Source organism: Pteropus alecto, unplaced genomic scaffold (genome assembly GCF_000325575.1).
Source record: "Pteropus alecto unplaced genomic scaffold, ASM32557v1 scaffold191, whole genome shotgun sequence".
In the NCBI taxonomy this organism is placed as follows: Eukaryota; Metazoa; Chordata; class Mammalia; order Chiroptera; family Pteropodidae; genus Pteropus; species Pteropus alecto.
The window spans coordinates 653,689-669,602 of record NW_006434181.1 but is presented as its reverse complement, the minus strand read 5'-3'; the positions used below and the strand labels follow the sequence as shown (position 1 = coordinate 669,602).

The window sequence follows — 15,914 nt, the reverse complement described above, 5'->3', positions numbered from 1 at the left end:
GCTAAGGGGGGCACTGTGGAGGGTACTTCCCACGGTCTTGAGGCTGAGCGGAAATTAGGGGTGAAGTGAGAACGGCGGCATGATCACTGGGCATGCTTGCTAGCAGCAAACACCTGTCACTTCTGCTACTTCTTGCAACAGCCTCTTGCTTTCCTTGGGCAACAGAAGTTAAAGCACGGTCCACCTTCGGGGCCAGGAGCAGCCATGACCCAGGCTGGCTGGTACATGCTCCCAGCCACAGTGCTTGTTTGGGGATGGACAAGGGGCTCTGGCACTTTGGTGGTACTGGGAGAGAGAAGTCTCTACTAGACTTGCAGCTGAGAAGACATCCAAAGGAGAACTTGGTTGGGGGCAGCTACCAAAGGAGGGCAGGGCTGAGCCTGGAGGACAGTGGCTAAAGCCCTGGAATCTAAGAGCTAAGCCCTGCCTAGACACAGAACCACTGCTAGACTTTTTCAGGTATGTAGATCAACTGAATTAAGGCTTCAGTAGTCCATTCCTCAATCCCATCTAGCTTAATGTGATGGTCTGGAGCATCGCAGGGGTATGCTTATACACATGGCATGGCAGGAGGCAGATGGGGTCAGAGGACCAGAGGTGGCATCTGAGCAGAGCCCAGAGGATCCAGCAAAAACAGCAGAAGGAAGGACAGCTACATGGGCCCATGTAGGGCTCGGGGGCAGCATGTGGGCCAGAAAGTAGGAGTGGCAGAGCAGGCAGGTGGGAAGGAGCTGAATGTTACCTAATGAGCCCGGACCCCACTCCAGACAAGACGAGACAGTCACAGCAGCCTCCACAACAAGCTGGTGTATGCCCACCGTGAGGGGGATTGTAGGCCAGGAGTTAGTAAAGCAGGGGCTGTGAAGGCAACCAGAAGTATGTGCTCACCTAATAGTCAGGTGCTGGCAAAAGTCATCTGAGAGTCAAGACATTGACCAGTCCCCAGAGACACAGACATAAACTTCAGGTCTTACTCTGTGCTTCATTCCCAAGTGACAGCCTGCAGTTCCCATGCACAGGAAGGGAAAGAAACTCACATTTACTGAACATTTACAAGGATCTAGGCACTTTACATACATTTTCTCACTTTTCTATCTCAATCCTGAAGGCAAGGAATGTTCCCTTTTTTCATATAAGAAAACTGAGTTCCAGGGCATTCTTGTAACTACTCCAGTGGTAGGGTCGAGCCAGAACAGGAACTTCTGGAATTTGTGTTGGGCCCTGAGCTCAGGTCATGCAGAGCAGATGTACAAGGGAGTGAACTTTCAGAGATGGGGAACAGAGGAGTAAGAGCGAGGACCCTGCAGCCAGACAGCCTGGGTTCTAATCTCAGTGTTGGGACTCAACAGTTGTGTGACTTTGGGCATATTCCTTTGTGCTTCTATTTCCTCAACTGTAAAATGGCAATTCCAATAACTGTAATTGTGATAGCATCTTCTGTCAGGTTTATTGTGAAAATTAAATGACATTATTATGTGTAAAATATAGACTAGTACATGGCACATAGTAATAAAATATAATCTTTTTTCATACTTTTAAAAAAATTTCTAACTGATCATCAAGTCACGAACATTGAAGAAACTCACATTGTTTTGGCCACCTTTGTCATGCCTTTATTCATGTGTATTTATTGAGCCCCTACTACTGCCAGGAACTGGGGTGGGGTCTCCAAGTCTCCCTCTCAGCTGCAGATGAAATTATAAGAATCTACGTGAGAGTAAGGAAGTGTCTACTGATGGAATGGTTCAAATTGAAAGCCTGATGCATGAAAAAGTCACGTGAAAGTTCAAAGATGACTCTGTGAGCTGAGTGACTGTAACGGAAGACCCAGCATGAGCTGGCTGTGCAGTGTGCCATGACTTAAAGACTCACATAAACAACGTTGTCACTGACTAAATGTCTTCTCAGCATCAAACTCTGGCCTAAGCACTTCACACATGGGTTCAAGCTGTTCTCTCAACAATGTTATAAAGAGTTAGTACTGGCCTTTTCCTTCTACAGACCAGACTAAAGCCCAGAGAGGCAGAGTTACTGCTCCAGGTATCACAGCTGTTAATGAGGGAGGTAGATTTAAACTCTCACTGCTGACCCTGAGCTGTTTCTGCACATACCAAGCAATACCTGAAAAAGTCCTGCAAGGAGATGTGACCCAAAGTCCACTGAGGTATCACTGGAGTGAGGAGATTGTGGGTGATATTTCCCCCCAGATTTTAAAGCTTTCTTTCTAATATAATTATGCAACTTTCATGAGTCAGAAATAGTTTAAGATAAACACACGACACCAGGATCGTTCTGGTTACCCCCCATCCAGAAGTGACCTACCCCACAGATGGGCGGCTGAATGGATAGCCAATAGTCAAGACACACCACCCTGCCAGGAAAGCTCCCTAGAAATGTACAAGTAGTGACCCTGACTGCTGAGCCTTACATAAAGAAATACTAGACCACAGGAACCCTAGCTAGAAGCAATGGTCTCTAACTTACCAGTAGGCAGCAGCAAGCAGTACACTCAGCTCAGGGCCAGTCCCCTTACAGGCCAAGGGTGGCTCCCAGAGGACAGAAACTGCCTGAGCAAGACAATAGCCACCTGTAACTCACCAAGTGCCATCTAAACTCAGCTGGGTCTGTGGCCCGGAAAGAAGGCCCCGGGGGAGGATGAGGGCAAGAGCAAGGTGAGCCCAGAGCCCATGTGCTGAAGTGCCAGGTTCTCTCGACTGCCCCAGCCTACCTGGCTCCACGTCTCCTGGAATTCTACAATCCACTGGGGTTTTGCAGTTAAAGTGGGGTCCAAACCCATATCCTCTTCCACAGCCCAGCGATGTGACCTAAGCAGGGCCTCGCTGAGACATCTGTACAATGTAGACCACATGAGCCTTTGGTTACGAAATTCTCAGCCTTGGGTGGTTCTATATTGGCTCCTATTAGTGTAGTGACCAGTGTTATTGTTGTTATTATCACTGCCCCACCCCCCCACCGTCCGATCTCCCTTGGCATACCCGCTCACTAGAAGGAGGCCAGGGGAAGCTCAGAGGCTAGATGGAACAGAACCGAGATCAGTATCAGCTGCAAACCCTAGGTGAGCACTGACCTCGCCAGGCACAATTCTAGGCACCTGAATAGACAACTTGTTTCATCCCCACCATAGTCTCTCCCAGGAGGGCTGCTGTGCAGTGTGGCCCTGAAGTCAGGGTAAAACCTGGGATGAGTGATTTAATGTCTGGATAGTTCCCAACTTGGAGGGCTGTTGTGATGCTTCATCCTCACCCCTCCATAAACTATATAATGTCATCTATGGAAGACACTGAAGACAGAGTCTGGCGCACAGCAAGGGCTGAACACTGGCCAGCAGCAGAGGCTGAAACAGTCCACTTTGGACCTTGCCCAACTGTCTCAGGCTCTCCTGAGCTCCAGCATTTGGGTGAAGAGAGATTTTTCTTTGGCCAGCTACACCCCGTTGTTAATAACTATACCTACCAAGGCTCACTGAATACGTATGAAAGGCTTCTGTTAATGAGGTGAATTCAAAGTGTGGGAGAACCAATGCATGAGAGGTTCTTGTTCCTTGCACAAATGTCTTTGACAGCCTTGAGGTTTTGGGGCACATGACCAGCTGCAGTCCAGGGCACTGGGTATTAAGACATGAGAGCTGGCAGAACTGCCCAAGTCAACATCATTCCATAAGAGGATGTAGGGCCAGCTCTGGTTTCTGGGACTTTCTTTCAGGTATTTAAGACTGTTGGACGATTGCTGATCAAGGCTTTCTGGAGAGACAATACTTAGCCAATCACAAGAGTTTCACTTACCACTGCTTTAAACATTAAAACAAATACTCAGTTTACTCTGATGACTTTATTTAGGCAGTGTGAATCAAATGAAAAATACGAACTTTCCCTAAAACCAGAAGCTGGTAAAAAATTAGAAAGTTTTAGAGATTGCTAAACAGAGAGAAATATTTCTCAAAGAAGTTTCACTCAATTCGTCAAGAGTCCAGGGACAGGTATTGTGTTTCCTAGCACATGTTAGGCTGGAAAAAGCCCCTCCCTCCTTTTAAGGTTGCTGGGTCCAGATTTCAGGGGCCTCCCACCACTCGAGTGCCCAGAGAACATCCCAAAAGACGAGGCCTCAAGGATGAAGTAAGGCACAGCGCTGTGCATCACCTGTGCTTAGGCAGTGCAGGCGCTTGGTCTGAATGGGCTGTGTGACCTGAGGCTTCCCTGGGACCTGCCCTGCTCAGGCGCCACAGGGCACCCAGAGGAGGCTTGAGGTGGAGGCTATTCAAGATGCGCCCTCCTCACCCGTCCTTTTACTGCATCCCATAGGCACTGAGTCACTGCAGCCCTCCCATCCTACCCCTGGCCTGCTCTCCACATGTCTACTGTCCCAGCCTTGGGGCCTTCAGTCTTGTCCCCTCCTATCGGCTGCCAGGGAGAGCTTTCTAACTGTATGTCCTTCCTTGCATACCACTCACCATGGTTCCTACCCTCTACTTAGGCTGGTGGTCCTCAATTGGGGCGATTTTGTTCTCCAGGGAAATGTCCAGAGAAGTCTTCTGTTGTCACAATGGGAGGGGGGCAGAGAGAGATTTGTTACTGGCACCAGTGAGCAGAGGCCAGGTATGCTACTAACCATCCTGCAGTGCACAGGACAGTCCCTACCACAGGGAATGACCCAGGCTCAAATGTTAGTTGTGCAGAGCTGAGGAACCCTGACCTGACAAAGGTTAGATGCCAAGAGTGGGGTTCAGGGCCTCAGGCTTGGAATTGAAAGTGAATAGTGGGAGGATCCCCAGGGGGCTCAACTATGGTTTTTCCATGTAAGACTGTTTAGAAAAAAAAAGTTCCATTCCTTTAAAAAAACGGTTCCAAAACAACCATTTTAAACACAACAAACTAAATGAGTTAGTAACATATGAAACACTCAAAATGTCTTACACATTACAACCAGCAATGAATATGCCACACTCTTTATAGCCTCTGTGCGGTAGCATGCTCTGTTCCCTCTGTCCTGAATGCTTTTCTTCCCTTTCTCTACCTGAGAAAACCCCCTCAACTTCAAAGCCAGCTCAGGCCTTACTGTGCCCCACTCCACTCTGGAAAGGAGTGGTCACTCCATTTGCCCTGTCCCCACGGCTGTAGGGCACAACCATTGTGTTTGTCGCTTTCTGTAGTCATCACTAATAGACTGGTGCCCCCTTGCGGAGGGGCAGAAATCAATTTTCTATGTGTTCGGGTCTGACTGGAGCAAGGAGGGGGCAGAAAGACAGACGGACAAACGAAGAGGGGGAGAGAGAGGACTCCAAAGGCTTTGGGAAGTAGCAACTTCTTCCTCCATAGGCCCTGGCCTGTGGACACCCCTTGATCAGGCCCCATAGAGCCAGCTCTGCCTCATTACTGCCAGACCAGAGCTTTAACCTTGACTTCCAAAGGGACCTCCTAAAAGCCCTCCTCCAAACAGGCTACAGAGGCCTCAGGAGTGGGCACAATTGCTGAGCGGGGGGCCCTACTTTCCTTCCACATCAGCTATCTCTGGGCCACATGCTATCTTTGTCTCCTCTTTAGCCCTCTTAACAACCTCCTTAACCAGTGACCAAACCTATATCACCCACAATGGGCAATTGGATGTCACATGCATCTTGAGTGAAGCACTAAGAAAGGCACAAGATGTCCTTTGTGGGGTTCATTCTACATATGCACACCAGAACCTAGTCATGAAACACCAGACAGACCCCAAGAGTGCATTTGGGAAACAATGATCTAAAATACAAAAACATCAGTATCAATGAAACTAAGAGACATGACAACAAAGCACGGGGTATGATTCTTCACTGAATCCTCCATCAGGAAAATGGGTTTTGAAAGACATTATTGGGACAATTGGGAAAATCAGAAAATGGACTGTATCTTAGGTACTATTGCGTCGATGTTAAATTTCTCAAGTAATAATCATATGGTGGTCATAGGGGAGAATGCTCTAGTCTTTAGGGGCACATGCTGAAGTACACAGGTGTTGCTGAGTTCCAATGCTAGCATTCAAATGGTTCAGCACACACACAGAAAGCAAATGTGACAAAATATTAACAATTGTGAAATCTAAAGGAATGAGTGTTCAATAAACTATTATTTCAGTGTTTCTATATGTTTGAAGTTATTCAGAAAGTTGGGAGGAAAAACCCTCAAAATAACTCATCTTATAGATGAGGAAACAAAGGCTCAGAAAGGTTAAAATTCTAGCCAGGATTCCAACTCAGGTCTGGCTGACTCCAAAGCTCTTATTCTTTGAAAGTTCCCTGCTTCTAACCTCCCAGAGTGGGCAGAAAAGGCTGAGCAGACACAACCGTACCCCTGCCAACATCTTTCAGTAAAAGTCATTTTGGTCCTGGCAGGGGCTACTCTTGAGGCAGTCAGCTAAGAACTCTGAAGTCCCAAGGACAAGTTGTCCAAGAATCCTTTCCAAACTGAGTCTATAGTTACAATTGTGTGGGTGGGTGGGTGTGGAGAACACATTTTAAGGGAAAAGAAAACCAGTTTTATTTCTAACCCCAGAGGGAACATGCAGCCTAACAGTCCCTATCACAGGGCCTGTTTATGGGACACGACCACACCTATGACACCTCAGGGCTCCAGTGACTCCTCCTTTTGGCACCAAGATGAGTTTTAATTCTCTTTGCTGGGTTTTCCAGAAGCCTCACAGCTGCATGGTGTCCATGAAAGAGGCCCACTTCCATCTGGGAGCCTCCAGGGTCCACTGGGACAGTCATCCAACTTCTCTGAGCCTCTGTGGCCTTCAGGGAAAAGGGAAGAGGGCTGCATGCAGCAGGAGGAGGCTGTGCATCACGGACCTGACACCGAGAGGCCAGGCACAGTGGCCCGCATTTGAGACCTGGGAGATTTCATGTAAAAATCCTGTTTCCCAGTATCTCATGAAAACCTGGAGATCTGATCACGCTGTGGCTATGCTGCAGCTCCATAACACTGACATGGATCTGAGCAATAGCTGCCCACCAAGGACAGGGTGCCTGACTCAGCCCCTGCCTGGAGGAGCCTGTGCTTCTAGGCACCAGCACACAGCAGGGGCATCTTTGTACACAAGCCTGCTATACAGGCCCTGCAACAGCTCTTCTCTACACTTAGTACAGAGACAAACATCTTTCCTCAGCTCACTGGTCCTCACCAGGGTGTGGCCCCAGCATCTGCTGGGTCCCTGAGCCCAGTTGTTCCTGTGCTGATCTCTTCTGACTCAGAGCTCTGCTCAGACCCCTCCTCTGCTTGGGACTTCTACTCATCCTCCAGGGCCTGGTGCAAGGCCAATGCTTGGGGAAGCCTTCCTTTCCTCAGACTCTGTTAGGGTCCCGCTATATGCTCTTCCTGGCATTTCACATATTCCCTGCACAGCTTGATATGATTTGCCAAAATACAAATGCCTGTCCATCTTCCCAACTGCTAGAGGATGAATTGTCTCTCCCCTCAAATTTCTATGTAGAAGTCCTAACCTCCTGTACCTCAGATGTGACACTATTTAGAGACAGGGCCTTTTCAGAGGTAATTAAGGTGAAATGAGGTCATATGGGTGGGCCTACTCCAAGAGGACTGGTGTCCTTATAAGAAGAGGAGATTAAGACACAGACATACAAGGAGGCAGGAGCATATGAAGACCCAGAGAGAAGACAGCCATCTGTATAAACCAAGGAGAGAGACCTCAAGGGAAACCTCAGTGGACATGTGCTACCCCAGGTGAGGGCAGATATCTGGTAGGCGAAAACAACACACAACCCTAGCCACCATTTACAGAGCCCCTGTCCTGGGTCAGATATTGTGGGTGGGAATTATGTAATCTAAGCTGAGCTCTGTTCCTGGAAATCAGAATTATTCATCTCATGTTAGTACTGAAGCTCCAAGTCAGGGATGGCCTACCGCAATCAGAAGGGACTGCAGGCAGCATGAAGGGTCCAAGCTGCCTGACTCTGGAGGCCATGCCCTGTGCTGAGCCAGGCGACCTTCTAAGAACTGGGCTGGTGGCCCCTACAGCCTCGGCCTGTCCTGCCACCCTCCTAAACTGATGCTAGGCACTGAGAGCCAGTGATACTGAAGGCCTGGTGCTGCTCTGCTGAGTGCTCAGGCCAAGGAAGGTATCCCAGGACTTTCCTTCCACAGCCAGTGTTCAGGACTTCCCTTTCCCGGTCAAGACTCTGTTACTCCTGGTACCTCAAGGGCCCAATAAACAGCTAATGAAAGACCAATGAATAGAGGTTTGGGCTACCTGTCTGAGTCCTAGGACACAAAGGTGACACTCTATGCCCACTGTTTCAGTGCAAAGGATCTAAGGTGGTCCGCCTGAACCTCAGTCCTGTGAAAGAAGACTGGAAGGGTTCTAACAGACAAGTCAGCTGCAGTGCCTCTGTGCCCCTTGCTTCTGGTGGCTACTGTATGGGGGACTGAAGAGGCAGACAGAGACTCTGGGCTCTTATCAGTTCTGCAGCCGTGAGCAAGGGGCCTCAGTTTCCTTACCTGCAGAATGGGGATGAGTCAGATTAAACAGAGGCACTCCCTGCCTTCCCAGCCATGCTGACTGTGAATTGTTGGTCTGTGCTTTTGTCTCTCCCATAGGGAGGTGCCTAGGGGCAGGACTCTGTTAGAATGGTCTTGGCATCCCTGGTCCTGAGCCTCCACTGAAGTTTGTTGAGTAGGACGGGCTGGCACCCTCTCCTTTAAAGTTGTCTTTAAAGAATTAGAGCTCCCAAAGCCATTTCATCAAGAGATGGCTGTGCAGAGGAAGTCCAACGACGCTGGTGCCTGCCTATGTTCAATGAATTTCTAGGGAGGCCCACAGCACACTAACTACCAGGCTCCTTGGCCCCCATAGGCCTGGGTTCATCCATTTGTTCATTCCAGTCCAGTCTGTTGCACTGAACTCCTTCATTTATTCATTCGTGCAAGCAACATTTCCTATTCCATGGAAAGCCATCCCTTTTGGCTTGGCAAACTGTAGTCCCAAACCCTTGCAGATAGGCTCAGAGGGCAGAAGCTGAAACCAGGAGGCCTAGGGACCCTCCTCAAAACACTTGTTGGAGGTAACCAGGCGGTGGCCCTTCTGACGTCCAGCCACTCTCCCAGGGGCCAAATGGCGGCACCCCTTTCCTACTGGCAGCAAGCTCAGAGACCCTCTGCTCAAGCACACACCAAGCAGAATGACTACACAGTTCCCTTTTCCCACACAGGCCGAGGGACAGAGCTGCACTTTCAAACCTCGCTACCTGCCTTGTGCATGAGAAAACAAGGCTCGGGGAGTGTCTTGAGCAGGTGTTCTGGATTCAAATCCCAGCTCTGTAGAACATGAGCAAGTTGCACTACTTATCCTCCAAACTTCAATTTCCTCATCTGTGAAATGGGAACACTCCAAGTGGGTATAAGTAACAGCCAGCCTTTCTAGGAGCTTCCTAGGGCCCTCCTCTGACTGCTGTAATGGCTCCTGAGTGTTGGCTCCTCCTGACGAGCAGCAAACATAAGTTTCCTCTGAGTTCTTACTGGAAGTACAATTCCACAGGTTTTTTTTTTTTTTCTTTTCTCATCTACCTAGAGTCCATTAAGTTGTGCTTAGTAATTATTAAAAGGTTATTAAAGATCACCAAAATTTGATGACCCTAAATGAAAATCAGCAGGACCTGAGACCTCCATGTCAGAGTTTGAGAATCTGGTCACTTCACAAAAAGACCAAGTTCCTGACACATAACTGGACTCTTGGCAGGTGGGGCAGGGCCCACAGAAATGATGAGGCCCTTGCTGGGGCCGCCAGTAGCTATGGGTCTCAATCATTGCTGCTCTGGCTTTCCTAAGGGGAGTAATCTGCCTGCAGCTCTGTGACATGGTCAGATTCATTTGCTGCGAGTTGTGTAGTGATGATGAGGGGCAGTGATGCCCATTATACCAGTTGTATTTGGGGCCTAGAGTTTTCTAGTGACAAGGCTATAAGCTCTGTTTGCACTGTGGGCTATCCCCACTGGACTGCTAATGCAGACCATGTACAATCTTCCTCAAATCGCCATTTCCTGGAGCACCTGGTGGGAGATAGGCCAACTGTCACAAATTTGGGCCACTCAAAAAACTTGTCACATCCTATCAAGGCATCCATAACAACTTCTGGGTCATTTTAGGGTTATGGGACAGTGTTTCATGAGATGAAATCACGTGTGTATGTTCGCTTTCACTCCTAGAGTCAATAAGCAGTGACTCGAAGCTGTCAAGAGTGACATGTCCATTCATCTTCCCACTTGACTTTTCCCTGGTTTGATGTCATCAAAGAATTCACTTCCCCTGAACAGTAGGATGTGTGGGTAGTGGGAGCTGTTGTCCTAGCCTACTATCCAGGCTGCTTCTCAGAGTGGAAGCTGGTGCTTGGGGCATTGACACAGAGTAGAGGGTGAGAGCAGTAGGACAGTGCTGGCCAGGGTGAGCCACAGAAGGCCAGGCCACTGTGCTTCATCACCCTCTGGGCAAGGTACCGAACCTTCTGAAGCTCTGACAGCTATCTAGGAGTGAACTGGGGAAGGCACTACAGCTCCATAAAACACTGTTTGCATATTATAGTTCAGCTTTGATTCTTGAATCTGAGGCCCAAATGTCCTTTCTGAAATTCAAGCAGTAGTTATAAGTCACTATGGGCCAAACCCAGCCGAAGGCATGTTTTGTTTGGTTCAGACAATTTTAGTTTTTAACCAGGAAATTTTACATAATAATTAAATCAGGTAAAATTTGATCCCTGGACCTATACTCCCATACAGCAAGATTTGGTTGGCACCGGGCAGCAGTTCTCCAGGTCACCACAGTCTCCACCACTCAGTATCACCTGCTACCTGGCCTCTTCAACACTTGCTTGGCCCTGCCAGCATCTGGCCTTGCCACCCAAGGTGAGAGCCCAGAGAGAGCTTGTGGGCCTGGGGGTTAGGGGGCGGATGGGAGGACACCCAGAGGGCTCTTGAGTCTGCCTTCTCCAGCTAGGTCATCCTGCAGAGCCAACAGGGAGTCAGTAAGCTGCATTTGAACCCAGACACATTCACAAGCAGAGGGCTTTGACAGGCCCTCTGAGCCTCTTCCTGATCCAGGGAGCCTCTAATCCTGTAGCAGCATAACCTTGGGCTTCTCCGCCCCTGCACTCCCAACTTGCAGCCAGCAATGCTCTCTCCTCTTTCACATGGCACTGATGGCTTGAGTTTATTGAAGAGTCTTTCACAATTAAGGCACTTCAAAAAAGTTAAAAGTAATTCTTTATGGGAGGAAACGGCAGGAAAAGACAAGGAGGTAGGGGTGGGTAGTGAGGGTGGGTGGGATGAAGGAATCTGACCAGTTATATTTAATAAAAAGCTTAAAAGCCATAAACAGGAAGCAGACCTATTAAATAGGCAACACTGACCTAACAAAGGAATGTGAACTTGAGTTGACTGAAGCAGCGTCACCATGTCTCCCCTCCCTCCACTCCTATCCAGAACCCAGGGCCACCAAACAAGCTTCCTTTTACGTTCTGGCCTGTTTGGAGAACACTGCAACTCTGAATTTGCCTTGGGCTAGAGGAAGGGGAATTGAGGGGAAGGTCAGCACAATCCTATGTACCCCAAAAGAGGCAAAGACATGCCCTCTCCTCTGCACCAGTAGGGCCCCCAGCAGCCTGGGGGAGGGGCAAGTGCTTTGAGGTGCAGCTCCTTCCACCAGGCAGCTTTGCTCTTGCTCTCCCAGGACCCTGCATGCCTCCTTCCCAGATGGCTCCCACAGGTGTGGGCCCAGGGCCCTGAGGACTGAGGGCTGCCCACTGGTCTGCCTGGCTCAAGCCTTGTGCATGTTGCCTGGAGCCCAGAGCAGAGCACTGGGGGCCCCAAGTTTGGCTGAGGTAAGGACCAGAGATGCAGCTGAAGAGCAGCGGATTGGGTAGGGCAGGATCTTGAAGCCCAGAATCAGGTCTAGAGGCTCCCACTGGTATGTCACCTCACCTGCCCGGAGACAGTCTCTCCATAGGGTAATGGGGCTCAGCCCCACCTGAACAGGGCCTTGGGACACAGTCAAACAGCAGAGCCAAGTATGCAGGGAAGCAGGCCTTTGAGGACTACTGCTCTCCCTCATGATAAGGCAAATGCCACATGTGCCCTCTGGGCTTTAGGGAGGATCCAGGAGGCAAGGCTCCAGCCAGGCTCTTGAGAGAGGAGGTGCTGGCTTTGCATGGTGAGTTGCCAGGAGCTGGGAGTCCTGCTTCCTAGCTGGAGCCAGGGCACTACCCTATCTGGAGATTTTACTCAAAAAACTACACGCCAAGATCACATTGCTCCCCATGACTCCCTCCCTCACAGAATACAACCCAGAGTTTTGCAGCTATGCAGAGTACAGCAACACACTGATGCGAGGTTAACTATAAAATCCTTCAACTTTGTGGCATGTTGGATCACTGTCACATCATAATGCTGTGGGATAAAAGATAGTGTATTGGTTCATTCCATAAACCTGCTAACACGGAAGCATCCCTTGGTCCTTATCCTGTCGTCAGGTGCTATAGCAGAGCCTCGGCTGGCATCAAACAGACCTCCATGCTTGAGCCGCTCCTGCCCAATTCCCTGTCCTCAAATGCACACCAAGCTCATCCTCACCTCATGGCCTTTGTACATGTCTCCCTCCCTCTCCTAGGCACCTTCTTCCCTAGGTATCTGTATGGTTCCCTCCCTTTCCTAGGTCAGGCCTCCACTCGACTATAACCCCTTCAGAGAGGTCTTCCCTGACTGCCCTGTCCAGACAGCACACTTGGCAATTTTTGGCCATCTCCCTGTTTTATTTTTCTGTGCAGCACAGTCTATCTTTACTGAGTGTGTTCATGACTGTCCCCTCCCACGACCACAGCACCTTGTCCAGTGCATAGTGTAGGACCTCAGGAAAATGGGTATGGGAAGAGTGCATGGGTAACAAAAGGGTTGACAGAGCTAAAGAAATCCAATGGCTCAATTTCTAGCAGCAAGTGCACACCCTTGACCCCACCACAGGCAAGGCCAATTCAGACTGAGTGGAGGCTCAGTGGGGTCTGCTAGTCTCAAAAGGAGGTGGCAACTCACATTCTGGGAAAACCTACTGGCTACCAAGGCAGTGAGCCAGGCCCTTGGCAGTCTCAATCACTAACTCCCCGCTCCAAACTGCCTGTCAGATCAATATTGTTATTCCCACTTCACATACGAGCCATGTGACACATCCAAGGTCACTCCACATGGTCATAGAAAAGCGAGAACTCAGATTCAGAGCTTGAACTTGGCCCAGACCAGATACTGACTCCACATTAGCCTTCTCCAAGATCCACACTGGCATTCCAGCCATAAACTGGTGGGACCAGAGGCCATGCCCTCAGGTAGGCTGAGCCCTGCATGTCGGCACAGGCAGGCCTAGAACCCTGAGCCAATGGGCACTGTTGGGGCATCATCTCTGCCATCTCTCTATGGCCTGCCAGCACCCAAGAACAAGAGGAAATAACCATACTCACCAGGGATGTGGATCTTGAACTTGCCACTCTGGCCGAAGGCACTGTCAATGACCCCCAGTTCCCCAGTGGACAGGTGCACCTTGAGCCCCACAAAGAGCTGGATGTTGGTCTCCTTTTTGAACAGGGAGCGGCCAATCACGCTGTAGTCATCTATCACCTGTTCACACATGCCCAGCCCCGGAGAGAGAAAGCATCAGTGCCCACTGGAAAAGGCTAAGGCAACACCCTCCCAGGTGATCAGTCCCTCTTACCAATAATGGAAAGTAATGAGGACCAACCCCTCGTCACCATCACTACCTACCACCACTACCACCTACTGAGCCTGGGCTGTACGTCAAGCAGCTGTGAGTGCCTTGTGTGGATCAACATATTTAGCCCCACAGCAGCAACACAAGAAAGGCACTCTCTCCACTTTACAGATGTGGAAATAGAGGCACAGCAGAGTCAGGTCATCTGTCCAAAGTCACAGAGCTCACAAGGTAGGGGTAGCTGAGAATCCAAAGCTGTCCTGCCTATACCTTCCTCTGCATGGCCCTGCCTGTCCCCAGCATTAGTCTAATGACCACTAGTGGCACTCTCTTTATGATAGCTTTTCCGGATAACCCAGGCTGAGAAGATGATATCTACTCCTGAGCTTGCATCCAGGCTTTCTAGAACATACCTCACCCTCTCTCTGGTTTCCCCTCCCATGAGGTGCCTCTGGGAACCTGGTCTCTGCCACCCCATCCCAATACACATGCATATTTCAGCCCAAGGCTTTTTACTCCCTCTGCCCAGAGCCCCCTTCCTGGCCTGGCCCACATCTACTTCATAGCCCCACTGTCCCCTCCTCTACAATGCCCTCCTGTCTCTATCCCAACAGAAGTCCTATTTCCCCTGGTTCCCTAGAGTCCATGCCAGGCTCTCTGCTGCAGAGCTTGTGCTCCCTTGCCTCTTGGTGGAGGCCCTGGGCTGAGAAGAGAGACACATGTGCATGAAAAAGTTTGGTAAAGCCCTGATTTCATCATGAGTTGTATTCATCTTGAACCTTCTCCCCATGGGACTGAGTGTGGACTGAAAGTATTAGTCTCCTGCTCCTGAGGCCTCTTAAAGCTCAGGTACTCCATCTGGGAAAGATGGAATGACCAGGAGGCCTTGGCCTGCTAGCCTCCCTGCCCTGCCCAGCTCCTCTCCAGAGCCTGTGTTAGGAAGGTGCTGGGCCTTTGTAAAAGAGAAGTAGGAATACACGTGCATGCGTGTTAAAGACCAGACCCTACCCTAGATGATCTCAGCAGGGCTGATATAGTTTCTTCCTGAGATTTGCTGCTCTTTGGAGAGGGGCCCATGCCCCTCCTGGCCTCTGTCACATTGGATCCTGCACGGGGGCCACAGAAGGAGAAGGACTTGGGGAGGTTCCCCCTATTCTTCAGCCCCCAGGTACTAGCCTGTGTGCTTTCTGGGGACACAGGATCTGGTCCAAGCAGTGTGGAGGCCAGAGGTGTTGCCAGCAGTGGGACCTGCCGCATCTACCAGGCTCCTTTCCTGAGGCGGAGACTCCCGGGGGACTTCCATGGACTGGGCTCTCCTTAGCCCCAGAAACTTCAGCTAAGATTAAGCCATGGGCCCCAGACGGATTGTTTTGAAAAGCAGAAACTGTCCCATTTACCCTAAAAACCTTTTGGAAAAACATATCCTGTTCTATTTGATTCATAGTGCCAGATAAAAGGTATTTGCATTCCTCCTCTCCCGGGTGATGGATGAATTGGATACAAATAATGATAAGAATAATCATTTCCACTTGCATGGCCATTTAGAATTCACAAATCTCATTCCCACACGTGAACTCCTCCTCGTCCTTCAGGACTTGACTCCAGCAGAGCAACCCTTGCAGGCTGGGGCTGCTGTGGGCTCTGCCCTCCCTCCTCGGCTCTGTCTGTCTGTGGGTGCTGCTGCTCCTGCTGCAATGGGTGTTCAGCAAGACTGGTGGGCGAACTGAATGCAGATGGTTCCTCTGACCTGCAGAACATGCAGTCAGGGCAAATAGATGTCACTAGCCCCAAATGCTTTCCCATCCTTCCCAGCTCCCAGGACCCTTGGACCACACCCACAAGAATGGCCTGCATGTGGAGCTCCGTTCCCAACATCGTCAGGAGCCTTGAAGGCAGTGCCCCTCTATTTACATTCAGCAGTCCAGCCTAGCACAGTAGGTGCCCAAGACCCAATGGCTCTGGACTAGCCATTCCACATTCCCCATGACTAAAGGCACTCACTGTCTCTTTCCGTCCCCAGCTCAGCCTCTACTGCCAAAACTGCCTGTCACTGGGAGAAAGAGAGCATCTCAGAGCCCCTCAGTCCCCCAGCCCTCAAAGCCCCTCAATCATCAGAGCCTCTAAGCACCCCTCGGCCTATGCTGACCAAGGCATTAGGAGGTCCCACTG

General features: G+C 50.0%; 1 protein-coding gene across 2 annotated transcripts in view; it reads right to left on the bottom strand.

Moving 5' to 3' along the window:
• EEFSEC (eukaryotic elongation factor, selenocysteine-tRNA specific) overlaps positions 1-15,914 on the bottom strand; it is a 241,187-nt gene that overhangs the window by 31,051 nt on the left and 194,222 nt on the right. For both annotated transcript variants that reach the window (XM_015587143.2, XM_015587145.2), the window contains exon 6: positions 13,498-13,654. In XM_015587143.2, coding sequence (XP_015442629.1) covers positions 13,498-13,654 — 157 coding nt within the window. The remainder of the gene's footprint in view (positions 1-13,497; positions 13,655-15,914) is intronic.